General features: G+C 46.5%; 1 protein-coding gene across 3 annotated transcripts in view; it reads right to left on the bottom strand.

Annotated features, from left to right (window-relative positions):
* SYCP1 (synaptonemal complex protein 1) overlaps nucleotides 1–27,346 on the bottom strand; it is an 811,750-nt gene that overhangs the window by 576,993 nt on the left and 207,411 nt on the right. For all 3 annotated transcript variants that reach the window (XM_075335624.1, XM_075335625.1, XM_075335626.1), the window contains one exon: nucleotides 15,962–16,031. In XM_075335624.1, the coding sequence (XP_075191739.1) occupies nucleotides 15,962–16,031 (70 nt within the window). The remainder of the gene's footprint in view (nucleotides 1–15,961; nucleotides 16,032–27,346) is intronic.

The following is a 27,346-nucleotide window of genomic DNA, read 5'->3' as shown; positions in this document are numbered from 1 at the left end:
TGATTGACGCACTTATTACAATTATATGTATATCTGATAAGTCCAATCTGACGAAGGCTCAGGTCGAAACGTCAACTTGTATCTTGATTTGGACAAAAAACATATATGCTATTTTTCAAAAAAGGACTAATAATGAATTATTTTGCATACAATCCGGTGTGACTTTTTACTTTTATTGGGAGGTTTAGTGTGCCGAAGTTATCCTCAGTGTTTGTGGCATAGAGGTGCTAACCGTTCTTTCTTCCTCTGACATCTCTCAACAACCTCTTTCAACAGAAATTTGACCAAGGTCTCCCTCATCCGCTGAGTCTTCCATGTCCATGGACAGTTCGTCCTCCATTTCTTCATGTTCTCCTGCACCTTCCTCAACAATTCGCCTGCTACCATGTGCCCTTGTTGATCCCTGTCCCCCATGGTCCCATGCCTGCCGCCTTGGTGATGATGAACGTCTGGACCTTGGTGATGTTGTTGTCCCTTGCGCATATGAATCCTCCTGTAGTTCCTCCCCTTCCTGTTGTCCCACCCCATGACTCCGAATAGTGTTTAGCGTGTGCTCCAGCATGTAAATGACTGGAATTGTCATGCTGATAATGGCATTGTCAGCGCTAAAAACATATTCGTCGCCATGTCAAAACTGTGCAGAAGGGTGCATAGGTCCTTGATCTGAGACCACTCCATCAGGGTGATCTGCCCCACCTCTGCATCTCGTTGGCCCAGGCTATACGTCATGACGTATTGCACCAGTGCTCGGCGGTGCTGCCACTGTCGGCACATCGCATTTCAGGCGATGAACCGGCAGGCCGAAAGACTTCTGGAGCGATGCAAGTCGCTCAGCTGCGGCGGTTGAACGGTGGAAGTGAGCAGGAGGGATATCTGGCTGGTTTCTGTGTTGAGACTCCTAACTGAGGCTCGATGGACTTTTTTGATCTACACAGACACCCACACACAGACAACGCCGCACACACACAACACCCAACACACCAACACCGCGGCACACACAAATATACGCACACACCGAGCAACACACACACTGCACAAAACATACCTCCCCAAAACACACACACGCACCCCACACACACCCACACAAACCGCACAACACCCACAGCACCACACACACACAACGCTGCAGACACACAGCGCTCCACAAACAACGCAACACACACAAACAACAACAACACACAAACAACACCGCTCTCACATACCCCCACACCCAGACAACACCCAGAACATTTACAGCGCCCTACACAAACACTTGGCAACTACACACAACAACATCTATATATATAACAAAAATCATACATTAACTACACAATAAATTCTAGAATACCCGATGCGTTAGAATCGGGCCACCATTTAGTAAGAAAGATAACCCTCAATTTTACTTTTTAAATATTCAGCTTTAATAACCTTTTGGATTGACAGACAGCACTTTAGTTTTTCAATAATAAAATTAATAATAAAAAATACAAATTGCCTAATAATTGTGCACTGAGTGTATATCTGTTATACGCTGGAATCACACTTGAGTGTAATTCGTGCGAGGATCGCATCACCCGGACTGGCTGCGGCTTTCCTGACAGAAGCAGGTCAGCATCATGTATTTTTATGCAGCTGACACGCTCCTGTCAGGAGAGTGGCAGGCTGGCTCGGGCAGTGTGCTGCGATCCTCTCATGAATCACTCGCAAGTATGACTCTATCCATAGCCTTAATAATACATAAGCAAGGATGGATGACCTTAGGGAGATCAACATCCAACACCGCGGAGACACCATCACGTGTTTCTCAACGCAGTGATTCTAGAGCAATGCCCCCTGGGAAATCTGTGGATGGATACCATGTTTGGCATAGGTGGTCTCCTTGACGTTCCCGTGGTTGTTCCTTCCCGGTGAAAGACCTGGCTAGTTTCCTTCCAGCGTTGACAAACATGTGATGGTGTCTCCGCAGGCTTTCTTGTTTTGAATATTTCCCAGGGGGCATTGCTCTAGAATCACTGCGTTGAGAAACACGTGATGGTGTCTCCGCGGTGTTGGATGTTGATCTCCCTAAGGTCAACCATCCTTGCTTATGTAGTCTTCTACTAGGCAATGCTCCCACTAGCCAGTTTCCTACTCCACACTGAAGAGGGGCAAATACCCCGAAACAGCTGTCTGTGGATGGATACCATGTTTGGCATAGGTGGTCTCCTTCACTGGAGACTGCCCTTCCCGTGGTTGTTCCTTCCCGGTGAAAGACCTGGCTAGTTTCCTGCCAGCGTTGAGAAACATGTGATGGATGGTGTCTCCGCAGGCTTTCTTGTTTTGAATAGCCTTAATAATGGCTGGGTGACTGTTCACATAGGTGTCGTTATTTTGCTCTTGCTCTCAGAGAGGGCTGTCTCATGGACAAAATTAGACCAAGTATATAACAAGTTACTCTTCTAATTAGGCCAAATTTACAGGAACATATTTTTGGTTCGAGTTCTATCCATGAAACATATGGTCAGCAGTAGGACCAATGTTATTCAATGAGGAAGTGGAGATGACCGATTTTTTTCCACTGATAAAATCTGTGTGAAAAAAATTGCAGCATGCTGCGATTTGACTGAAATCGGATCAAACTCGCCCATTTAAGTCTATGGGTGTCACGGTATGGCATACAATTTTTACGAATACATTGCAATTCTGTTTCATAGGAAACTGTAAATGGTCCTGTAAATGATTAATAGCTACTACTGTAAAAAAATGGATTGAACACACAGACTGCACTTGGATCACAATGAGAAAAAAAATAGTCTGACTTGACTGGATGAAAATTGGATCAATTTTTTTTTATACTGTTGTGTGACTCTAGCTTAACATTCAGATTGTAAGTTCTTATGGGCAGGTACTTGTCTTCATTTGTCTTACTAATGTCTTCAATGTATAGTATCACTTTCAATTTCAGCTGAATCACAAATTTATCTATAGTTCCAGCATCAAGAATGGAATGACATATGTGGTGCCCCTGAGGCTTCAGTCGCCACAGAGGTACTGCATCTCAGCTACAGATGTGGTGCCCCATCCGGGGTAAGGAAGAGGTCATCCATCGGTATGCACACAAAACACACAACACTCTCCATTAGCAGCTCCCCACCTGGTCAGGGTTAGGGCTTGGTTCCACTAAAGCTATGTATAGCTACCACTGGTGGTGATACCTCCCTCCTTCCTAATCCGACCTAGCCTGGGGGTGGAGTCTAGTTAGTGAGGGGATACTGTAGTGAGTGAGACAGTCGGAAGGAGCAGTGGAGGAGTGAAGACTTGTGGTCTGGAGCTGGTGCAGCTCGACCCAGGCACAAGACAGAAGGGGTTCTAGAGTCCACGGGTGGAAAAGTGCGCCATACACCTATGGTCTCGTTCCACATACGATATATTGGAGTGGAGGGACTTGGCTGCAGATGGGAATCTGGTCCCTAGACTAGAGGAGAAGAACCAACGTGCTCACCTAGTAAAACCGGAGGCCTAGGTCACGTCAAGGACCGAAGCCAAATCCGCACACAAATCCGCTGGAAGGTGACCACATAGGGCCAAGGGATGGAGCTTCAAGCCATCCGACAGGGTCCGCGGGAACCGGCTCAGGGCACTGTGTGCGTAGGTGCGGGACAGGCAGGAGAGAACTTAGCGCAGGAAGATGACCAGGGAAGGAACATAAGAAAGATGCACCGGTCTTGACCTTCAAACTACCCGAGATTAACTTGAGCCCATCACAGTGGAACGCAGCACTCCAAAGGCAGTCACCGACAAGACGTGTTACCTTGGAACCTGCTACAGTGAGTAAAAACCTTTAGACTGCATCCCTGTGTCACTCCGTTATTCGCCTGCGCCTCCGGCCTTGCACCCCCGCCATCACCGACTACTACTCCCAACCGCCCTGGGGCCCAGCTCTACCTGTGGAGATCTATACCAACCAAGCTGCATCACCATCTGCCCCAGAGGTCCCATGCCGCAGCGTCTGCTACCTCTGGCCGAGTACCACAGGTGGCGTGACAAACTACCATCCCCATCAATTCCCCTTGGCATCACGGAATCAGGCCTTGCCACCGCAGTATCCCAGATGCAGAACGAGTGCCCCACGGCCCCGGTGTGGGCGTGTCACATACAGTGCATAAATATAATGGTGGACAAAAGAAAAACGGGTATATGCCGCGCTTAAAAACCACTGAGTTGGAAGTGATATAATATTTCTCTTTTATTTACAGCATTCCTACGCGTTTCAGAGACAACAGACCGTCTCCTTCTTCAGGGAAAAAAGAAATGATTTCGATGAAAGCGATGATTTCTTTTTTCCCTGAAGAAGGAGACGGTCTGTTGTCTCTGAAACGCGTAGGAATGCTGTAAATAAAAGAGAAATATTATATCACTTCCAACTCAGTGGTTTTTAAGCGCGGCATATACCCGTTTTTCTTTTGTCCACCATTATATTTATATCGTGCCTACGGGGCCGCTGCTTGAACCACGCGGACACTCACATGTCTTTGAAGGAGTTGTGACTGGCACAACCCCACCAGGTGAGTGTTACTGTACCTTCTCTAACATCATATGTTATATCGGGTAAGACCCTATTGCGCCCTTTTGTCTCCCCATTTTAGTACATACAGTGCATGGAATGACATGCAATGGTTTCTGATATGCAGCAGTAGTTTAATCATAGTAGGTTCCAGGAGCCTCATATACGGTATTAAGTTCACAAAGCTGTATATCTCTATACTCCTTCCTCCATATGGTGCATAAGAATATAACTTTCATCTGATATTCTGAATATTTGCTTGCACCAGTTCTAGGCAGATACAGCAGTATTCCTTCACCCATCTCTTCGAATTTTTAGAGAAGTTGTCAGAAAATACTAATGGATTTGGAGATTTAAACTACCGTACTTTACGTTTAGACACAATCTTTCAGTGTGTGTCTATTTCTCTCCCGCACACCCTTTTTCACTGATTGAACTGACTGTAAAACTCCACCATGTGTTGCAATCCCTTCATAGTTTTGTAAGGGGGTGCAGGGCTTGGCCCACCCCAGACCTGCAGACTGGCTGAGACCTGTAGTTCTACTGTTTGTGTTATGTCATTTTATTGTTTGGCCACAAGATGGCCATGGTATGCTTGGTCACTTCCCTGGTCCTGTGAGTTAGGGAGGGGATAAGTGAGCACGAGTGACAAAAGGAAGTTGCAGGAAAAAATCAGGAGGAGAGTCTCCGAGAGGAGGACGTGAACACATCTGTGGGAGGTGTGGAATGGAGGCCTGACCTCAGTGAATTAGTGGGCGCTAAGAGCCAATCCTGGTCCAGCAGAACAAGGGATCCTTAAGGCCCCGTTACATGCAACGACATCGCTTACGAGATGTCGCTGGAGTCACGGAATTCGTGACGCACATCCGGCGATCCAAAAAACAGGAAAGATCATTGATTGTTGACACGTCGTTCCTTTTCCAAATATCGTTGCTCTTTTGGGACACAGGTTGTTCGTCGTTCCTGAGGCAGCACACATCGCTACGTGTGACACCCCGGGAACGATGAACAACAGCGTTCCTGCGTCCTCCAGCAACGAGGTGGGAGTGACGTTAATGCGGCTGCTCTCCGCCCCTCCGCTTCTATTGGTGGCCCGCTGTGTGACGTCGCTGTGACGCCGCACGAACCTCCCCCTTAAAAAAAGAGTTTGCTCGGTGGCCACAGCGACGTATGTTCGTGTGACGTGTACTAACGATATTGTTCGCCATGGGCAACGATTTGCCGGGGGCGGGTGCGATCGCTAACGACATCGCTAGCAATGTCGCTGCACTTAAAGCGGCCTTTATTCTGAAGGATTGTCTGAACCTCGTCCCCTGCTGTGAGTGGTGTCTGGCCGGTCGAGAAGGCGACCATTCCCCTGCTGCGGATACTCAAAGAACCCGCCTGGCGACTGATGGTCGGTTGCGCCCTCCGGAGAAGTGTACATCTGGTCCCATGGAGCACAACAAAAGAAGAATACGTTGTAAGTCCCTTCCAGGCAGCATGCAAGTGCCTGTGGGTGGGATGGAAGGGCTTGGGGGCTACAATGACTTGGCCCGTGCTAGTGTGAGGTCTGTCAGGGGGATGAGATGCCTAGTAGTGCCTGAAGGTACACAGGTGCCATGGAAGCGGTCGGCTGTTAAATTAGACTGTGTAACTGATAACGTGAAGTTTATGGAGAACCCCTGTGGGACCAATTCTGGTGCCCTGTTTGCTGGGACTGTTGGTAGTAAAGAAAGTTCATTTAAGAGAAATCCTCGTGTGTGTTTCTTCCTGTCTCAGAAGAATGATGGAATGACTAGTGGAAGACACGAATCCCCCCTTTTCATTGCATTTCAGACTGGGAGGCATGGGCTTAACCGCCGGTCACGCTGCGGCCTCCGCCCCTTAAGGCATGGTCACTATTGCCTGCCTGCCTGGCTTCAACAATTTACTAGGCTCAGTTCTGTACATGTTGTATTAGTTGTGCTTGGTTGGTACTGTAGCTCATTGCTACTTAGTCCCATTCAAGTTGGAAGGTCATCAGCCAGTACAGTATGGAGCTGTGCATAGTACAGATTAAAGTGGACTCAATGCTTACAGCATACCTCTTAACTTTCAAACAACTGAAAAAGGGATAATTTGACTACTCCTCTACAACACCGTCAAGATACAATCATTTGCAATTTCTTTATAACCTAACATTCAGCAGACGCCCGAGACTGCAGGGTTTAGCCCTAAATCCGGTACAGTCCCACTAAGCGTCGAACTTGAGTACCCAGGGCCCACCAGAGAAAATCATTCTTGGGGCCCACCATGTAGCTACATAGAAATAAATAAAATACTCCCAATTGAGTGTTAAAACGCTCTAATATCAGGGTATAATACAAAGCAGTACAATTCTCAAAGTACCTCTCCTGGGTCTTTATTTTACCGATGGAATGATGCTTCAAATTTAAGGTCTCTCATCTGCCTGCAATTCCAGTGTTTATTGACTCTCACAGACTTGTACTGAGTGCTTGTGACGTAACTTCTAGCAAGTCAGAAGATCCGGGCACAAGATGACTCTGCGGGACTGGAGCGGTGACAAAGAAAAGTGGAAACACCAGAGAGTATAAGACTGGGGGCCGGGTTACTGGGCTAAAAGCATCACTACTGCACTGCCAAAAAACCGCTGGAATGATGCGTTAATATTATAGAATGAGCTGACACCCGTATTTTGATGCAAACTCAATGATAAATGTCCCTCGATGTGTAGGGGTAATACAGGAGAAGAAGGGGCTGAGTCAGTTAGGGGTTATACTACTGTAGGAATGGGGCTCAGTCAGGGGTGCTAAAAGGGGGAGAGGGCACAGTTAGTCAGGGGTGATACAGGGAGAAGGGGCTCAGTTATGGCTGATACAGGGGGAGTGAGCTCAGTCAGTCAGGGTGAAACAGGGGAAGTAGAGGATCAGTCAGTTGCGTGATACTGGGAGAGATGACGCAGTCAGTCAGGGGTGATACAAAGAGAAGGGGCTCAATCAGGGTGATACAGGGGGAGGTGCTCAGTCAGGGGTAATATGGGGAGAGGTGCTCAATCAGTAAGAGGTGATACAGGGGGAGGGGGCTCAGTTAATCAGGTGTGATACAGGAGGAGTGGAGGCTCAGTCAGTCAGGGGTGAAACTGGGAGAGATTGCGCAGTCAGTCAGGGGTGATACAGGGAGAGGGGACGCAGCCAGTCAGGAGTGACACAGGCAGAGGGGGTGCAGCCAGTCAGGGGTGATATGGGGACAGTAACTCAGTCAGTCAGAAGTGATACAGTAGAAGGGGCTCATACAGGGATGATACAGGGGTAGGGGGCTCTTTCAGTCAAGTGTGATGCAGGGGGAGAAGGGAAAGGCTCAGTCAGTCAGAGGTGATACTGGGGAGAGGTGCTCAGTCAGTAAAAGATGATACAGGGAGAGGGAGGCTCATTCAAGTGTGATACAGGGGGAGAAGGAGTTCAGTCAGAGGGGAAACAGGAGGAGGGGACGCAGTCAGTCAGGGGTGATATGGGGAGAGGGTCTCAGTCACTTAGAGGTAATACTGGGGAGAGGTGCTCAGTCAGTAAGAGGTGATACAGGGGGAGGGGGGCTCAATTAGTCAGGAGTGATACAGGGGGAGAAGGGGCTCAGTCAGGGGTGAAAAAAGGGGAATGGAACAGTCAGTCAAGGGTGATATAGGGAGAGGGGACACAGTCAGTTAGAGGTGATATGAGGAGTCAGTCAGGAATGATTCATTATATAAATTTCACTATATGACATGTTACTTTTTAGTGTCTGTAAGTTCACACGTTGCATAACTAACGTGTTTTTTCTTTCTTGCACCAAACTGCACAATAACAATCACTCTGATTATTGCATTTTACACCTTATTTGATGCATTTTTGGTGTAGATTGGAATCCGCATTATTAAAGAGGTAGTCCACTACTTGGACAACCTCTTTTTAATTCCCCTTGTTCGCCCCCCAAAAAATAATTAAGCCTATACTCACCTCTGGTGCAATCGCGGTTCCAGCAATGTCAAAAGTCCCATTCCTAGGGCCCACGTGACATTGCTATGACACGCGAGCCCCACAACAAATCGGTGCCTGGCATCCGTCTCCTCGCCTTCGGACATTTAAGCAGGATGCAAGCGCTGTGCTGACTTCCTGCTCAAACGTCCAAAGGTGGGGAAAAGGAAGGCACTGATGCTGAATTTTTGCTGGGTTCACATGTCACTTGAGCCCCAAGAACGCGGATTCAGACATCGCTGAAACAGAGGCCACACCGGAGGTGAGTATAGCTTATTTGTTTTTACACGGGCAAACAAGGGGAATGAGAAGGGGTTGTCCAAGTAGTGGACAACCCCTTTAAGTGTTTTTCTTAGTACACAAAAGCTTTGATTCTGCACTTAAAAAAAGTAACTGTAGTCTACTACTTGCATTTTTTAGGCTCTACATAGAAGCATCTAGAGAAAAAAAACCCACCAAAACTGCACAGTTCAGAGTTGCCTTTAGACGCAGAGTGGGTGAAGTTTTCATTAAATCACATTCACTTTGCTTGGACAGTTAAACACAGCAGAATTTCTGCGCAAAAAAAGTAGCAGAAAAAACGCACCATTTACACTACATGTGAATAAGGCCTAAACTTAGTGTTACACTTTTAGTGCTATTTTTGTTTTTTAAACTAATAAAAATAATTAATAAATCACAACGTTTTTACGCGATTTTCCAATCACCATAAGCAATCTGATCACTGTGTTGTGCAGGTCGTTACGATTACAGGGACACCACATATGTAGATGTTATTTGTTGATTTGTGATGTTTATTATTTAAAAAAAAAAAAAAAAGCAAATTAAAATGTCATCATTTTAATTGTTTTTTTAGTATTTTTTTAGTAATTTTATAGGAAGAAAAAAAATCTTGCTTCTATTCTCCTAGAATACAAGGACACAGAAATACACTGCTATGCACAATGTATCAGGTTAAGCTGCTGCCTGCAACTGTAGAGATTGTTGGTTCAAATTCCAGGGACATATAAAAAAAGAGAAATTACATTTACATTTTTCTGAAGTTTTTCATTATTTTGTAGTAATTTTATAGGAACAAAACAATCTATTATTTTTTCACCTCTAGAATAGAGGGACATATAAATACACTGCTATGTACAGATATATATCTATGTATCTGTAATATCTTCTTCTGATTTCCCGGCCTGCACTAGGTCAAAGTATAGCCAACCCCCACCAGTCTGTCCTGTGGCTCATTGGTAGTGCTGCTGCCTACAGCCAAAGAGTTCACAAGTTTAAAGGGCCCATTACACGCTACGATATATTTAACGATATGTCGTCGGGGTCACGTCGTTAGTGACGCACATCCGGCATCGTTTGACATATCGTAGCGTGTAACAGCTATGAGCGACTGATCGAGCAAAAATACTCACCTTATCGTTGCTCGTTGACACGTCGCTCATTTTCTAAAAATCAAACATCCTTCTGCGCGCCAGGTTGTTCATTGTTCCCGAGGCAGCACACATCGCTCTGTGTGACACGCCGGGAATGACGAACACAGCTTACCTGCGTCCCGCCGGCAATGTGGAAGGAAGGAGGTGGGCGGGATGTTACGTCCCGCTCATCTCCGCCCCTCCGCGTCTAATGGGCGGCCGCTGTGTGACGTCGCTGTGACGCCGAACGTCCAACCCCCTTCAGGAAGAGGATGTTCGCCGCCCACAGCGAGGTCGTTCGGGAGGTAAGTACGTGTGACGGGGGTGACCAACTTTGTGCGACACGGGCAACAAATTGCCCGTAACGCACAAACTATGGGGGCGGGTGCGATCGCATAAGCAATCACACGATAAATCACTGCATGTAAAGCGACCTTTAGTCTCAGGGAGACAAGGGAAGAGACTTGTGTATTTTATTTATCTGCCTGCATAGAAATGCTGGCCCAGTTTCTGAGGAGGAGAAGCTATGGAGAGGTGAGAGGAAGTAAAGACAAAAGCTTTGACTGGTGGAACTGAATCTTCACATCGGAACAGCTCAGCTGAATTCAGGACAGTTGGGAGTAATATGGACAATTCAACCAGCTGATTGTGAGGATAACAGGAACACATTCCCACTGATCTGAAATTGATGGACTATCCAATGGATGAGCCATCAACGTAAAAGTTCCCCAAAAAAAAAATCACTTTTGTCTGTCAGCCCATAGTAAGCACTATCTGCGCATAAAACTCAGGCAAGCCAGGGATTTCAATCACCAGTGAATGTCGGGACATGCAAAGTTAGTGGGCGGAAGGGTGCCATAAACCTCTTTGTCACTTCAAGGATGGACGGATCACCCTAATTTGCATATTTTTATTAAACGTCAGTGTTTTCAGAAAGGAGGCAGTGATCAGGACAGTAAGTAAAATTTAGACATTTTTTATTTTTTGTGTACACAAAAAAAAAATTGTTCGAGTGTCATCAGGAGTTTTCTCCAAGCTTCTCACACGTAGACAAAAAGGGTTAAATAGGTCAGACAATATGAAGAATGACAACCAAATAATAATGTGTAGTATCCCAATAAAATGGTACCGTGGGAAGCAATAGAAGCAATATACATGGTAAAATGTGGCTGAAAGTTTATTATTGCTTGTTTCCCATAAGCAGTAATGGAGGTTTACAAATATGAAAAATAGTTGCTGCAGGTGTGTCATTTGTAATACCTACATGAATGGCAAAGATACTCTTTTAACTAAACCCTGAGTCATTATTATGCAGCCTCCTTATCTCTTATACTATATTTAAGTGCTCTGTAGACACACCATGTCCCCAGTAGAGATGGGCAAACCTGCAGTTGTTGGCGTTCGGCGGGTCTGGCCAGACATTAAATAAAAGTCTGGTTCGGAACCAGAGTTGAACCCAAACATCTGCCCGGAAGCGAAATCCCACATTGTGCTGTAAAATGGTGGTAGAAAGGGCTAGGGGGCTGTAATGCAAGACAGTTATATTTACAGTCTCCCACTTGGCTCTCACACTGCTTCGGGGTCCGTTCATTAGCTTTCATGCATGTTCCCTGCTTCACCCACCCAGCCTCTGGGTGACAGTGTCTGTGATTGGTTGCACTCAGACTGCCGGTGTCTGTGATTGGTTGTGGAATGTAAAAATAAATAAATAATTGGAAAAAATGATGTATGGTCCCCCATATATTTATACCCAGCACAGATAAAGCAGACGGCTACAAAATACGAAGGACCTTGTGTGGGTTTTTTAAAATATTTAAATAATTTTAAAAAATTGTGTGCGGTCCCCCCTAATTTTGATATTCAGCCAAGATAAAGCAAACAGATGGGTGCTGGTATTCTCAGGCTGGAGAGACCCATGATTACTGGGCCCTCCCCAGCCTAAAAATAGCAGACCGCAGCCGCCCAGAATTGTCTCAACCATTGGATGGGACAATTACGGCGATTTGATGCATTATTTTGTCAGGAGATGCAGTATTGGTGCAAGAATTTGGCGTATAATTTCCAGTACCAAATCTACATCTATTGGCAATAAAGAAGGTTTTCTGCCAGTAGATGCAGGTCTCATTGAACTCAAAGAGTTCACCTGAGGTGAGATCATTGAGTTCAATGAGTTTACCTGAGGTGAGTTTACATGCGGTCATAGGTGGGGTATCGTGGGAAACTCCAGCTGTACCCACAAGTAAACTCAGTGACGTCACTGCTCACAGATGCGGCTCAGTTAGTGTCTGTCTGAAGCCGCAGCAGGCAGTCATGTCCTCTAATGTGCCAGCGTACTGTGACTTCAGTATGTAGCAGAGACGGGATCGTCGTGAGATGTCGTGGTGTGAATTATGTTGGACCTGGGTACTTTGGGGGTTAATAAATTGGAGAAAGAGGGTGTTTTTTTGTTAGTTTTAAACAAAGGATTTTTCTGTGTTTGTGTTTGTTTTCACTTACAGGCTTAGTAATAGGGGGTCTCACATCTGTCATTAACCCCTTATATTACCGCAATTGCCACTGGACCAGGGTAATCAGGATGAGATGGGTAAAGAATCAGAATTGTCGCATCTAATGGATGCGATAAATCTGGGCGGCTGCAGGCTGCTATTTTTAGGCTGGTGAGCCACAGGCCTCCCCAGCCTGAGAATACCAGCCCCCAGCTGTCGGCTTTATATTGGCTGAGTATTAAAATTTGCTTTTTTTTTAAAAAAAAAAAAAAAAAAAATGTATTTAAATAATTTAAAAAAAACTCATGGGGTCACTCTTATTTTGATAAAGAGCAAAGATATCGCGCACAGCTGGGAGCTGCAGCTTTAGCTGTCTGCTTCAGCTGTGCTGAGTATCAATATACTGTGGACCCTACGTCTATTTATTTATTTTTACAATCCATTAGGGAACCCAGACAGTCTTTGCGAGGTCAACCAATCAGATGCCGGCACGACAGCAGTCTGACTGCAGCCAATCACAAGCGCTGTAATAGATGGTGGTCGGGGAAAGCAGTGAATATGCATGAGATGTAAGAAGCGGAGCCGGAAGTGCAGTGTCACAGCCGCGCGGGAGATTCTGTAAGTATAATTCTCTTGCTTTAATCTCCATTTTCCTTTTTTTTAATTTTTATCCTGGTGGCCAAACCTGAGCAGTACCACTGCCTTATCTGAAAAGTCCGTGTTCAGAGTTTGTGCACGGACACTAGTTGTCCATTAAGACACTGGACCCTAACAGATTGGGTTCGCCCATCACTAGTCCCCAGTTATCTGACACAATTGCTGAGTTTTAATCCTCACTTTTTTTACTTGTAAACTAATAAAGATTATTTTTATCTAATATCAATTGTTTGGCTTTGTATATTCTGGATCTATCCTAATCTAGATTTGTTAGATATACAGTAAGCTCTTGTTGGAGCTATACTAATTTGGGAACTTTTCCATAGATTGATTAGACAAAATTTATATTTACTATATTGTGTGTTTGAGGTTTTCGTAATATATATGTTACACTAAAAACAGTTTAGTGTATGGCGGTTGTTTTTTCGCACATTCTTTTTAAAGTGTAATAGTGGTTTCAGGTGAACTTGCAGCAGCCTTGTCTGTGCCTGTTTATTTCTAGTGCTTCCCTCCACCTTTCCCCTACCCTCTCAATAGACTTCTATAAGGTTGAACTACTGTTATCTCCTATCACAAAATTGTGAACATTTATATTTATAGAGGACAGATTCTACACATGATGTAAGGCCTCTTTCACATGTCAGTGAAAAACACAGACATTTTTCACTGACGTGTTAAAAACGCATGTCTCTCCGTGTGTTATGATTTCACGGCACACGTGTTCTCCATGTGCTATCCATGATCCATGATCAATGATAGCACATGGAGATCAGGTACTCCAAACTCACCTGTCCCTGCTCCTGCTCTCTATGGGGCTGAATCTCCGGCTCTGCTATGTCCAGCTGCCACTGTCTCCCCACTGCTGCTATTTCCAGGTCGGTGGTGCAGTGAATATTTATGAGTATAATTACCCAGCTTGGAAGCAGCAGCCAGCAGCGGCCAGAGACAGCAGCCCTGGAGAAGGTGAGAAGAAAAATCATTTTATTTCAAAGATACAAAGATACCTTTTTTCTGGTACGTGTTTCACAGATTACACCACTGTGTGGTTCGTGTGACAGGCCAGAAAAAAACGGACTTGCCTCCGTGTGGAAACACGGACACGCATGTATGCCGCATGGAAACACTGTCAGTGAAAAATCAATGAAGTGAGCGCATACCCATTTTAATGTGTCTGCGTATGTCCATGATTCTGGTATGTATAAAAACTGCCACTTACGTACCAGAATCACTGACGTGTGAAAGAGGCCTTAAGGCTGCTTTAGACGCAGCGACATCGCTAGCGATGTCGCTCGTGAAAGCACCCGCCCCCGTCGTTTGTGCGTTACGGGAAAATTGCTGCCCGTGGCGCACAATATCGCTAGGAGCTGTCACACATGCTTATCTTCCTAGCGACGTCGCTGTGGCCAGCGAACAGCCTCTTTTCTCAGGGGGGCGGTTCGTGCGGCGTCACACGGCAGGCATCCAATAGAAGCGGAGGGGCGGAGAGCAGCTGCACGGAAGTCACGCCCACCTCGTTGCCGGAGGACGCAGGTACGGTGTTGTTCGTTGTTCCTGGGGTGTCACACGTAGCGATGTGTGCTGCCTCAGGAACGACGAACAACCTGCGTCCAGAAAAAGGAACGACATTTGGGAAATGGATGACGTGTCAACAATCAACGATTTGGTGAGTCTTTTGCATCGTTAGCGGTCGCTCGTACATGACACATGCAACGACGTCGATAACGAGTGCGTCACGAATTCAGTGACCCCAACGACATCTCGTTAGCGATGTCGTTGCGTGTAAAGCCCCCTTTAGAGTAAATCATCAATCCAGGTGGAGAAAGAAGTAATTAATAACTTTCTGATTATTTTTGTGAAGCATATTACCATTTTTTTGTTTTTGAATTCACAGTTTTAATGAAAAAATCTGGTATGTTCCAGAGAACGAATCACAGTTTCTTAAACATGAAGGGCAATATATATTCTTCATAATTAGATGACTGTAATGTAGATTGCTTTGGCTCAGCCAAGTCCTTCTATAGTATTATGTCCGTCTAAAATGATTGACACTGCTGGAATGTAGGTCAAACTGAGCCTAAAGTTTCTTATTTTACAATTTGTTTGCCTCACTGAAGTAAATTAGTCCATCAGTCACACACTTGAAAAAAGTTTTAGGCTATGTGTGCACGCTGTGGATTTACCGTGGATTTTACCACGGATTTGCTGCAGAAAATGTGTCTAACATTTCTGCAATCATTCCCCTGCAAAACCTATGGGTACAAAAAAATGCTGTGCACACACTGCGTTTTTTTTATACCTGTGGATTTACATGTGGAATTTCCGCTGCAGAATTAATGTGCATGTCACTTCTTTTCTGCAGGTCCTTCCTGTTTTGCCATTACTTATTGGTAAAAACCCGCAGGGACCAATATGCGGAAAAAACGCAGAAATAACGCACCAAACCGCGGCAAAACCGCATGCGGATTTCGTTGCGGTTTTGGTGCGTTTTTTTACCGCAGGTTCGGGATTCTTTCAGAGGGTCCGGTTTTTCCTTAAGAAAGAGTAATTTTCTAGTGCGCACATAGCCTTAAGATATTCATGCGGAAACCAGGACTAAAGGCCCCGTCACAGACAGAGATAAATCTTTGGCAGATCTGTGGTTGCAGTGAAATCATGGACATAGTGTTCCATTTGTACACAGCCACAAACCTGGCACTGATTGTCCACAATTTCACTGCAACCACAGTTCTGCCGCAGATTTATCTCTGTGTGTGACAAGGCCTTTAATACTGAATGGGCAACGATAAATGGTGTTTACTTGGCTTTATTCCTCAGAACTTTGCTGATTCATGAGCAAAGGATTTATAAAATAGATAACTAATCAGTAAAAATTAATAACAAAAAATAAATCCATACTTTGATTGTACAACTCTTGCCTTGAGTTTTCTGCTTGCATACGAAGTTCTTCAAAGGCCATTATCATCCTCTGAAAAAGATAGTTATCATTATAGCCTAATCATGTTTATTCTGCAGTAGGATTTTTACAAAAATAAAAAAGAAGAATCATAGCAATGCTGTAGTTCCAGTCTTTTTACCTGAATCTGAACCATGCAACAATAATACAATGTATAATACATAACATAAGATATAAAAATTACATGCCTAACACTTTTATCAACTCATTCATATAGGTCTTAAAAAGAGGTGCAGGTGCTTTCTAAATTTGCATTGTATTGTGTATATTGATAATTATGCACAGTTAGGAGTCAGCTATTAATCCCTAAAAGGGTTTATACATTAACAACATTTTCCACCTAAATAAAAAAAAGATGATAAAGAATCCCGATCAATCCCCAATTTCCCTGTGTAAATGGAGCATGTGTGACCAGCGCTTCTATGAGTGACTGGAGCAGTGATAGCACTTGTTCACTACTGCTCGATTCATACACGGGACAAAGGGACTCATGTTGTGATCAGCCGAAATCCCAGCATTCAGACCACCAGCACTCATTCTGTACATTATCTATTCTTTGGATAGGAAACATGACAAACTATTAAGCTATTATATCATGTTACGTGTGTGGGTTTATGGAGAACTTGAACCTGCTCCACACAAAGTAGTTAATGGCTATGAGAAAGCCTCTAACTGCAGCTATTTGAGCTTGCGCCAATTGCTGCAGTTTAAGTCCTTAAACACCACTGTCAATAACTTACAGCAGTGGTCCCCAACCTGTGGCTGGGAAACCACATGTGGCTCACAAGTCCAAGATGTGTGGCTCGTTGCTTTCTGCAGTTTTATGCATTAGCACCAGGTGTAGCAAACAGCTATGGAAGCAAATCTGCAGATGGTGACTTTTGTGAGCAGTCTTGCACAGAAGAGCACAGAAGAGCAGATCTGGATGCGCACATGCTGGCATTGGGGGTACTAGGGTAATATTTTAAGCTGAAGATAAGATGATACTGTGAAATAAAGGGTTGCCTGAAGCTGGATGCGATAGTGTGGAGGAAGTGCTTGACACAAGAATAACGAATACGGGGAAGGTGTGAACTCTTACAGATAAGTATACTGCCTATAGGGAAGGATGGTACGAGTTCTCAGTGTGATTTCTGCTGAAAAGTTTTTGCTGTCATTATTATGCTGTCCATTGTAATGGAGTGCTGTAAATGTATATGTGACACCCTGGCAAAACCAAGTAGTCACAGATGACTGTACTCCCTCCAGGGTGCAGGAATCACCTTCTCCTTGGGATTCTACCAACACAACACCACACATAGGTAACACCAGCAACAAAAGCCTAGTCACCCCCCCGGGACAATAGGCAAACACCAGTGGGTGGGACCAGGTGGATGAAAACGCCCACCTAGGGGTCCTGAGGTGTCAGGGGAGGGAACAAATTAGTCTGAGTTGGAGTCTGAGACAAGCTGAGACAAGTAGAGAGAGTTGAAGTTGGAGTTTGGAGTGGTGGTCAGGGGTCGGAACCCCTGGACTACCGGACTACCTGAGCAGACTAGGTGGTAGACGGCAGAGCAGGGCCACAGGCGACGGAGATCCGGTCGCGGGAGACCTAAAGTGGATTGGGGCAGGGTTGTAGCCCGCCGATGACGACAGCGGGGATCTGGTCTGGAGGCCGTGCACAGTCGGGGTAGCTGGACCTCAGGGCAAGGACCGCTGCAAGCGCCTTACCGATTAGCCAGCCGGGGCCAAGGTTCCAGATTTTGTCCCACAAGTAGCCCAGAGAGCGAAACGGAAGCCCAACGCGGGGGATAGGGTGTCCGCCAGAACCCACAGGAATCCCAAGGGTCAGATTTTGCGGGCAACGGCTCCCACAGTACACAAAACACTGGGGATTTCTGCCATTTTATGCTGGTTAAGTCAACACACAAGAAACTACAAGTGCAGGAGGAAGAGACCCTGCCCTGTGAGCCCGTGTGCGGGACCAAGCACACTCCTCCAGAGGCTCCCGGCATCTGGCCTTGGTTTACCATATGGACTTTGTGTGAATTATTACCACAGTGAGTACACCGGTATCATCCAGTCCATTTCTACAGACTGCTCCCTGCTACCCCGCATCATCCTCCGGGCCCCGGGATTGCACCTCCCCTACCCGTGGAGGGGATTCCACCTTGCTGCCCTGTTCCATGAGCCCCGGGTGTCCCATACTAAGGCAGCGGCGGTGTTACCAACCCTCACCGCAACCCACGGGTGGTGTCACTGACAAACTCTTCCCCTGTATATACCCCTTTTCTGTTCTTGTGGGCGTCGGGCCACTGCACAAGCCCTAGATTTGGCTGCCACTCGAGCCCCAGCCACGATCCTGGATCCGAGCGCCTCGGGTAGCCTTCCCTGACATGGTCAGTCACCCCCTGCCCGCGACATATACTGTGGGGAGCACTGAATATGACAACTCGTGTGTCTCTGGATGTACCTTGTGACCATTTTTCAGAGCTGAATGTGGCTTTTAAGGTAAGAAAGGTTGGAGACAAATTACTTATAATAATAATAATAATAATAATAATAATAAAAAAAAAAAAGTTTATTTATATAGCGCCAACATATTCCGCAGCACGTTACAATCCGGTGGGGAGTTGTATAGACAAAAACAAAATAGTACATAACTCAAGAGCTACAGTAGGAATGAGGGCCCTGCTCGAAAGCTTACAATCTATGGGGAAAAAGGTGGACACAAAAGGTGAAGCACACTTGTAGATCTGGCCGGCCATGGTTATGCTAGTGTATTGGTTACATATAAAGATGAATGATCTGGTCTTTAGACAGTAACCTTTTGGGTGCCCTTACATGCTATTGGTTGTATGTACTGTAGGATGTGAGGACAGAAATAGGAGAGAGACGGTTACGAGTAGCATTTAGAAGGTGGGACAGGGGAGAGTTAGGTTAGTAAGTTATTATGATAAGCTTGTCTGAAGAGATGAGTTTTTAATGTACGCTTAAAAACTTGGGGACTAGATATTAGTCACATTCTTTGGGGTAGTGCATTCCAGAAAACTGGAGAAAAGTCTTGGAGACGGAGGTGTGAGGTTCGTATTATGAAGGATGTTAGTCTAAGATCGTTTGCGGAACGAAGGAGGCGGGTAGGATGATAACAGAGATGAGGGATGAGATATATGGTGGTGTAGAGCTGTGGAGAGCTTTGTGGGTGAGGGATATGAGTTTGTATTGTATTCTGTAGCTGATAGGTAGCCAGTGTAGTGACTGGCAAAAGGTGGAGGCATCGGTCAAGTGGCTGGACAGGAATATGACCCTGGCTGCTGCATTCAAGATGGATTTGAGAGGGGAGAGTTTGGTCCAAGGGAGACCAATCAAAGAGTTGCAGTAACCCAGGCGGGAATGAATAAGAGTGACAGTAAGGGTATTTGCAGTTTTGGAAGTAAGAAATGGTTGGATTCTGGAGATGTTTTTGAGATGTAGGTGACATGTGCGAGTGAGTGATTGTATATGGGGAATGAAGGAGAGTTCTGAGTCAAATATGACCCCAAGACCGCGAGCATGCTGCTTGGGAATAATGATTAAATCATCGAAGGTAATTGAAATGTTGGATATAGGTTGGTTGGTAGAGGGAGGAAACACAAGAAACTCAGTTTTGGAGAGATTCAGTTTCAGATAGAGGGAGGACATGCTTTGAGAGACAGCAGACAGACAATCTCTGGTATTTTGTAACAAAGCAGGGGTGATGATTGGAGATGATGTATATAATTGGGTGTCATCAGCATAGAAATGGTATTGGAAACCGAATCTGCTGATGGTTTGTCCAATAGGGGCGGTGTATAGAGAGAAAAGGTGAGGGCCCAAGACTGAGCCTTGAGGAACCCCAAAAGGTGAGAGGGAGAGGAGTGGAGTAAGTGCCAGCAAAAGAAACAGTGAAGGAGCGGTCGGAGAGATAGGAGGAGAACCAGGCGAGAGCGGTGTCCTTGAGGCCAATACAGCGAGCATGGTGAGGAGAAGTTGGTGATCCACAGTGTCAAAAGCAGCTAAGAGATCCAAGAAAAACAATAGGGAATAGTGGCCTTTAGATTTTGCTGTTAATAGATCATTTGAGACTTTGGTGAGGGCCGTTTCGGTGGAGTGTACAGAGCGGAAACCAGATTGAGAGGGATCAAGAAGTGAGTTTTCAGATAAATACTGGACTAGCCGAGAGTGGACCAAGCGTTCCAGGAGCTTAGAGATTAACCCCTTCACCCCCGGCCACTAAAACACCCTAATGACCGGGCCATTTTTTGCAATTCTGACCAGTGTCACTTTGACAGGTTATAACTCTGGAACGCTTCAACGGATCCTGGCGATTCTGAGATTGTTTTTTCGTGACATATTGTACTTCATGTCAGTTGTAAATTTAGGCCGATACTTTTTGCGTTTATTTGTGAAAATTTAGGAAATTGTGCGAAAATGTTGAAAATTTCGCAATTTTCAAACTTTGAAAATTTATGCCCATAAATCTGAGAGATATCTCACACAAAATAGTTATGAAATAACATTTCCCACTTGTCTACTTTACATCAGCGCAATTTTCGAAAGATTTTTTTTTTTCGTTAGGAAGTTAGAAGGGGTCAAAGTTCATCAGCAATTTCTAATTTTTCCAACAAAATTTACAAAATAATTTTTTTAGGGACCACATCACATTTGAAGTGACTTTGAGAAGCCGAGGTGACAGAAAATACCCAAAAGTGACCCCATTCTAAAAACTGCACCCCTCACACTGCTCAAAACCACATCCAAGAAGTTTATTAACCCTTTAGGTGCTTCACAGGAACCAAAGCAATGTGGAAGGAAAAAATGAAAATTTTACTTTTTAAACACAAAAATGTTACTTTAGCCATAAAATTTTCATTTTTACAAGGGAGAAAAGAGAAAGTGCACCCTACAATTTATTGTGCATTTTCTCCTGAGTACGCTGATACCCCATATGGGGTAAAAATCAATTGTTTGGGTGCACGGCAGAGGTCGAAAGGGAAGGAGCGCCATTTGAATTTTTGAACGCACAATTAGCTGCACTCATTAGCGGACGCCATGTCGGGTTTGAAGACCCCCTGAGGTGCCTAAACAATGGAGCTCCCCCACAAGTGACCCCATTTGGAAACTAGAGCCCTCAAATAATTTTTCTAGATGTTTGGTGAGCACTTTGAACACCTGGGGGCTTCACAGAAGTTTATAACATTGAGCCGTGAAAAGAAAAAAAAAATATTTTACCACAAAACTGTTGCTTCAACTAGGTAGCTTTTTTTTCTCACAAGGGTATCGGGAAAAAATGCAACATAAAATGTATTGTCCATTTTCTCCTGAGTACGCAGATACCTCATATGTGGTGGAAATCAAATGTTTGGGCACACGGCAGAGCTCGAAAGGGAAGGAGCGCCATTTGAATTTTTGAACGCAAAATTAGCTGCACTCATTAGCGGACGCCATGTCAGGTTTGAAGACCCCCTGAGGTGCCTAAACAATGGAGCTCCCCCACAAGTGACCCCATTTTGGAAACTAGAGCCCTCAAATAATTTTTCTAGATGTTTGGTAAGCACTTTGAACACCTGGGGGCTTCACAAAAGTTTATAAAGTTGAGCTGTGAAAAGAATTTTTTTTACCACAAAACTGTTGCTTCAACTAAGTAGCTTTTTTTTCCACAAGGGTATCAGGAAAAAATACACCATGAAATTTATAGTGCATTTTTTCCTGAGTACGACGATACCTCATATGTGGTGGAAAGTAATTGTTTGGGCGCATGGCGGGGCTCAGAAGAGAAGGAGCACCATTTGACAGCAAAATTTGTTTGAATCATTAGCGGATACCATGTCACGTTTGGAGACCCCCTGAGGTGCCTAAACAGTGGAGCTCCCCCACAAGTGACCCCATTTTGGAAACTAGACCCCTCAAGGAGTTTATCTAGATGTTTGGTGAGCCCCAAGGGGCTCCACAGAAGTCGATAATGTTGAGCCATGAATACAATTTTCTTTTGTTTTACCACAGAACTGTTACTTGAACCAGGTAGCTTTTTTTTCACAAGGGTATCAGGAAAAAATGCACCATAAAACGTATTGTGCAATTTCTCCTGCGTACGCAGATACCTCACATGTGGTGGAAAGTAATTGTTGGGCGCATGGCGTGGCTCAGAAGAGAAGGGCACCATTTGACAGCAAAATTGGTTGGAATCATTAGCGGACGCCATGTCACGTTTTTAGACCCCCCCCTATGGTGCCTAAACAGTGGAGCTCCCCCACAAATTACCCCATTTTGGAACTATGGGGAGATAAGGTATGCACACCAGTGACTATGTAAGGGGAATACATGAAATAGCAGAAACTGCTGTGTGAATACTGACTTGAAAAATCCAATAGCTATATGCAAGAGTGAAAATGTGAAAAATGGAATCTGCATTACTGCCATGAACATATGAATCAAGAGAAATTTAGCTACTGAATTGATCAATGCAATAGAGCCCCAACACTACGCCAAAGTATTTCTCTACGTTGGGGTCCCTAGCTTGTGTGTGTCCTCTCATGCAGTTAAACTCTCATGCAGGGACCCCAACGTAGAGAAATACTTTGGCGTAGTGTTGGGGCTCTATTGCATTGATCAATTCAGTAGCTAAATTTCTCTTGATTCATATGTTCATGGCAGTAATGCAGATTCCATTTTTCACATATTCACTCTTGCATATAGCTGTTGGATTTTTCAAGTCAGTATTCACACAGCAGTTTCTGCTATTTCATGTATTCCCCTTACATAGTCACTGGTGTGCATACCTTATCTCCCCATAGTGATGTTTTTTTTAGGTTTTTGCACCCAGTTCGGACTTAGAATGGTGTTCCAAACGTTATTCCTATTCCATTTTGGAACTAGACCCCTCAAGGAATTTATCTAGATGTTTAGTGAGCCCCTTGTACCCCCAGGGGCTCCACTGAAAGTTGATAACGTTGAACCGTGAAAATTATTTATATTTTTTTTAATTTTTGCAGCAACAAGGTAGCTTTTTTTTTTCTTTTTACAACGGTATCAGGAAAAAATGCACCATAAAACGTATAGTGCAATTTTTCCCGAGTATGCAGATACCTCATATGTGGTGGAAATCAATTGTTTGGGCGCATGGCGGGGCTCAGAAGACAAGGAACGCCATTTGACTTTTCAAACGCACAGACACAGTGCACTGATCGGCCGCTGCAGGAGGCACGGTCGGATGAGATACAAAAAGCGCTGGGATACGGTAAAAAAACAAAAGTCACGCCAAAAATTGAGCAGGGATGCTGATCCGCGCTCAGCGGAACACACGGACAGATGCGATACTTTTTTTTCCGTATCCCCGACGCTTTTTGTATCGCATCAGTCCGTGCGTCCCGCCGAGCGCTGATCAGGGATGCACATAACGGATCGGCATCCCTGCTAAATTTTTGGCGTGACTTTTTTCCGTATCCCCGATGCTTTTTGTCATGCCAAAAATTGAGCAGGGATGCCGATCCGTTATGTGCATCCCTGATCAGCGCTCGGTGGGACGCACGGACTGATGCGATACAAAAAGCGTCGGGGATACGGGAAAAAAAAAGTCCCGCCGAAAACTGACCACGGATGCAGATACGTTATCTGCATCCCTGATCAGCGCTCGGCGGGACGCACGAGGTGTAAAAATGGACAGGGGATAGAGGAAAAAAAGAAAAAAAAAAAGTTATACTCACAGTACCCAGAGGAGTAGCAGGAGGAACAGAAGGCAAGCGAGATAGACAGCTGTACAGGAGCCGCAGGCAGGAAGTTGGACAGCTCAGCAGAAGACCCAGGAAGAAGGAAGGAAGAAGGACCCAGCGATGGAGGCAGATGTGATCGGCCGGTGAAGAGAGGTAAGAGGACGTTGGGGGGACAGCAGAGGGGGAGAGCAGAGGGAGAGGGGGAGGGAGATACCGGAGGAGCTGCAGAATAGAGATCACGGGGGAGGCCGGCAGATTGGGATGTCGGGGGGCAGATCGGGATGTCGGGGGGCAGATCGGGATGTCGGGGGGGGGCAGATCGCAGGAGGGCACGGGCAGGGGGGGCCATTACGGGAGCGCGCAGCAGCAATCACAAGAGCGTGCAGGGGCTGCAAGGAGAGCAGAGGAGGGAGATACCGGAGGAGCTGCAGAATACAGATGGCAAGGGGCAGATCGGGATGTCGGGGGGGGCGCAGATCGGGATGTCGGGGGGGCAGATCGCAGGGGGGTACGGGCAGGGGCCATTACGGGAGCGAACAGGAGCAAATCACAAGAGCGCGCAGGGGCTGCAAGGAGAGCAGAGGAGGAGGGATACCGGAGGAGCTGCAGAATAGAGATGGCGGGGGGCGGATCGGGATGTCGGGGGGGGGGCAGATCGGGATGTCGGGGGGGCAGATCGCAGGGGGGTACGGGCAGGGGCCATTACGGGAGCGAACAGGAGCAAATCACAAGAGCGCGCAGGGGCTGCAAGGAGAGCAGAGGAGGAGGGATACCGGAGGAGCTGCAGAATAGAGATGGCGGGGGGCAGATCGGGATGTCGGGGGGGCAGATCGGGATGTCGGGGGGGCAGATCGGGATGTCGGGGGGGGCAGATCGCAGGGGGGCACGAGCAGGGGCCATTACGGAAGCGCGCAGGGGTTGCAAGGTGAGCACAATACTCACCGCTCCTGCTCCTGCTCCGTGACAGCAGCAGCAGCGGTGGCGTGGTACCACTAGTACCAGCCAGTGCTGCACGCTGCAGACATGTTGGGGGAGGGTCCCCAGACCAGCACAGGCCTGGGGAGGGCGGCCACCGGCAGATCAGACCGCCCCACTGCACACTGATTGGAGCGATTGCGCGTCATAGCACGATCGCTCCAATCAGTGCTGCAGGGGCTGGGGGCGGCATGTTTGAGATCCACCTATGATCTGCTGTACCTGCTACAGCACATCATAGCCGGATCTCACAGTATCGCACTATTTCCGGCATTATTTTTACCGAAATCAGTGCGAAAGATGTGGTTGGCGGTTCAGATTTGAACAGCCAATCACATCGATCGTCGATGGGGGGTGGCGATGCCACCCCCCCTGGGGTGAAGCAAAGGTCCCCTGCTGTAAGAAACAGCAGGGGACATCATTTGAAAGCCGTTGCTATGGCCACGGCAATCAAATGAACTTTAGGCCGTAAAATTACGTCCCTGGTCGTTAAGTCACGTTAAAATAGGACGTAATTTTACTGCCCGCGGTCGTGAAGGGGTTAAGGGGTACTTTGCAGCTGCGATGGCGGTGGGGTCAAATCGAAAGTGACGCACATCCGGCGTCGCTGTCGACATCGGAGTATGTGAATCCTTTTTGATACGATTAACGAGCGCAAAAGCGTCGAAATCGTATCATCGATGTAGTGTCGGTCATTTCGATAATGTGGTGGCAGCGACAGGTACGATGTTGTTCCTCGTTCCTGCGGCAGCACACATTGCTGTGTGAGAAGCCGCAGGAGCGAGGAACATCTCTTTACCTGCGTTCCGCAGCTCACGCCGGCTATGCGGAAGGACTGAGGTGGGTGGAATGTTTACGTCCCGCTCATCTCCGCCCCTCCGCTTCTATTGGCTGCCTGCCGTGTGACGTCGCTGTGACGCCGCATGACCCGCCCCCTTAGGAAGGAGGCGGTTCGCCAGCCAGAGCGACGTCGCAGGGCAGGTAAGTGCGTGTGAAGCTGCCGTAGCGATAATGTTCGCTACGGCAGCTATCACAAGATATCGCAGCTGCGACGGGGGCGGGGACTATCACGCTCGGCATCGCAACCATCAGCTTGCGATGTCGTAGTGTGCAAACTACCCCTAAGGCCCCCTTCACACGTCCGTGAAAAACACGCACGTGTGTTACGGGCCGTTTTTCGGGTCCGTGTCCCGTTTTTGTGTCCGTTTTTATGGTCCGTGTGGCACCTGTGTGAATTGCGTATGCTAGCCGTGTTTGTGTGCAGAACGTCCGTGTGTGCGTGTGGAATTAACGTGTATGTGTACGTGTAATGTCCGTGTGTAATGTCCGTGTGTGTGATGCACAATGTCGTTTATAAATGTCGGCTGACAGCAGACAGAGTTGCGCGATGAGAATGAACTCGAGTGAACTTCACCCGACTTCATCCTCATACCGCGGCTCTGTCTGTGTCGAGTACTGATTAGCGGTCACCTGTGAAGGATTCACCGGTGACCGCTAATCCCCCGAGTGACTGAAGTGTCCCCCCCTCTCTCATACTCACCGATCCCCGATCACCGGCGCTGCACGGCATTCACACTGCTGCTGTGGCGGCTTTTACTATTTTGAAAAAGCCGGCCGCTCATTAAACAATCTCCTATTCCCTGCTTTCCCCGCCCACCGATGCCTATGATTGGTTACAGTGAGACACGCCCCCACGCTGAGTGACAGGTGTCACACTGCACCCAATCACAGCAGCCGGTGGGCGTGTCTATACTGTGCAGTAAAATAAATAAATAAATTACAAAAAAACGGCGTGCGGTTCCCCCCAATTTTAATGCCAGCCAGATAAAGCCATACGGCTGAAGGCTGGTATTCTCAGGATGGGGAGCTCCACGTTATGGGGAGCCCCCCACCCTAACAATATCAGTCAGCAGCCGCCCAGAATTGCCGCATACATTATATGTGACAGTTCTGGGGCTGTACCCGGCTCTTCCCGATTTGCCCTGGTGCTTTGGCAAATCGGGGTAATAAGGAGTTATTGGCAGCCCATAGCTGCCAATAAGTCCTAGATTAATCATGTCAGGCGTCTATGAGACACCTTCCATGATTAATCTGTAAGTGACAGTAAATAAACACACGCACCCGAAAAAATCCTTTATTAGAAATAAAAACACACACACATTCCCTGGTTCACCACTTTAATCATCCCCGAAAAAGCCCTCCATGTCCGGCGTCATCCAGGATGCTCCAGCGTCGCATCCAGCGCTGCTGTATGGAGGTGACAGGAGCTGCAGAAGACACCGCCGCTCCGGTCACCTCCACACAGCTAATGAAGACAGCCGTGCGATCAGCTGAGCTGTCACAGAGGTTACCCGCGGGATTAATCTAGGACTTATTGGCAGCTATGATGAGCTGCCAATAACTCCTTATTACCCCGATTTGCCAAAGCACCAGGGCAAATCGGGAAGAGCCGGGTACAGCCCCAGAACTGTCGCATATAATGTATGCGGCAATTCTGGGCGGCTGCTGACTGATATTGTTAGGGTGGGGGGCTCCCCATAACGTGGAGCTCCCCATCCTGAGAATACCAGCCTTCAGCCGTATGGCTTTATCTGGCTGGCATTAAAATTGGGGGGAACCGCACGCCGTTTTTTTGTAATTATTTAT

The sequence above is a fragment of the Anomaloglossus baeobatrachus genome, chromosome 2 (genome assembly GCF_048569485.1).
Source record: "Anomaloglossus baeobatrachus isolate aAnoBae1 chromosome 2, aAnoBae1.hap1, whole genome shotgun sequence".
Lineage (NCBI taxonomy): Eukaryota > Metazoa > Chordata > Amphibia > Anura > Aromobatidae > Anomaloglossus > Anomaloglossus baeobatrachus.
Note: the sequence above shows the minus strand (reverse complement) of the source record. Positions and strands in the feature narration are given on the sequence as shown.